The following is a 1714-nucleotide window of genomic DNA, read 5'->3' on the forward strand; positions in this document are numbered from 1 at the left end:
TATATATATATATATATATGTATGTATGTGTGTGTGTGTGTTTATGCATTTGTGTTTGTCTCCCCCCAACATCGCTTGACAACCAATGCTGGTGTGTTTATGTCCCTGTAACTTAGCAGTTTAGCAAAAGCAACTGATAGAATAAGTACTAGGCTTACAAAGAATAAGTCCTGGGGTCGATTTGCGTGATTAAAGGTGGTGCTCCAGCATGGCTGCAGTCAAATGACTGAAACAAATAAAAAAAAGAAAAAGAAATAACTGCACCCCCACCCACCCTCGTATTTGTTTTTTTTTCTTTCTAACTCTGGTACTTATTCTGTTGGTCTGTTTTGTCAAACTGTTAAGTTACAGAGACATAAAGAAATCAACATCAATTTGCAGGCAATGATGGGGGACAAACACAAAGATGCATGCATACATGCACAGAGAGAGAGAGAGAGAGAGGAGCCTTCTGCACAGTCCCTATCTACTAAATTCACTCCCAAAGCATTGGTTGGTTTTGGGGCTAAAAGACACTTGCTCAAGGTACTGTGCAATGGGACTGAACTCACAGTCACATGGTTGTAAACTGAACTTCTTAACCACATGGCCATTCCCGTGCCTATTACATATAAAGTATTTAATCTGTTTTGAGATATTTTGTCTTTCATAATTGTCTTTCCTCACACAGCACTGTTGAAATCTGTTTTGTCTAGATGTTTCTTAAAATTCCTGAAGTTTATTTGTGTGTGATTTGGTATCAGTTTATTTAATGATTGTGGAGGTGCAATGGCCCAGTGGTTAGGGCAGCGAACTCGCAGTCATAGGATCGTGGTTTCAATTCCCAGACCGGGCGTTGTGAGTGTTTATTGAGCGAAAACACCTAAAGCTCCACGAGGCTCCGGCAGGGGATGGTGGCGAACCCTGCTGTACTCTTTCACCACAACTTTCTCTCACTCTTACTTCCTGTTTCTGTTGTGCCTGTAATTCAAAGGGTCAGCCTTGTCACACTGTGTCACACTGAATATCCCCGAGAACTATGTTAAGGGTACACGTGTCTGTGGAATGCTCAGCCACTTGCACGTTAATTTCACGAGCAGGCTATTCCGTTGATCGGATCAACTGGAACCCTCGAAATCGTAAGCGACGACGTGCCAACAACAAAACAAATTTAATGATTAAGAGGATCATTAGGGTTGTACAAAATACATTTCAGTTTTTTGTTATTGCCCTTTTGAGTTCAATTCCTGTTGAAATCATCTTTGCCTCTCATCTTTCAAGGGGTTGTATTAAATAAAGTTCCAGTTAATTACTGTGAACTCAATTAACTATATGAACCACCTCTCACCACAAAAGTGGGTGGGGATTTTGTGTCAATGTTAGAAATCAACATATTTAGCTGATATTGATTTTCTAAACTTATAAAAAAATATATTGTAACGTCTATAGTTAATGTTTTTATTTAAACTATTTTAGTATAAAACGCACCAGCAATGAAGGCTTTGATTACAACACGAATCGTAAGTCTCCCAAACAAGACAGAGCCTTATATGCTCCTCCTGGTGGTAAATACAGCCAAAAAGCAGGAACATTTCCTCAAGGTAATTTAACATTTCTATCATTTTTTTTTTTCATTCAAGGTATTTTGGATCATTGAATATATAGCTTTACATTTATCAATTTGTGTTGCAAGATTCCTGATATGAAATCGTGTATTGAAACAGGTATTGTTGTA

The 1714-nt window shown here is 38.3% G+C and overlaps 1 protein-coding gene across 1 annotated transcript in view; it reads left to right on the forward strand.

Moving 5' to 3' along the window:
- Positions 1 to 1714, forward strand: part of LOC106879149 (apoptosis inhibitor 5) — a 28464-nt gene that overhangs the window by 22680 nt on the left and 4070 nt on the right. The window contains exon 12 of the mRNA XM_014928587.2: positions 1456 to 1580. Within this exon, the coding sequence (XP_014784073.1) occupies positions 1456 to 1580 (125 nt within the window). The remainder of the gene's footprint in view (positions 1 to 1455; positions 1581 to 1714) is intronic.

This window comes from Octopus bimaculoides, chromosome 5 (genome assembly GCF_001194135.2).
Source record: "Octopus bimaculoides isolate UCB-OBI-ISO-001 chromosome 5, ASM119413v2, whole genome shotgun sequence".
NCBI lineage: Eukaryota > Metazoa > Mollusca > Cephalopoda > Octopoda > Octopodidae > Octopus > Octopus bimaculoides.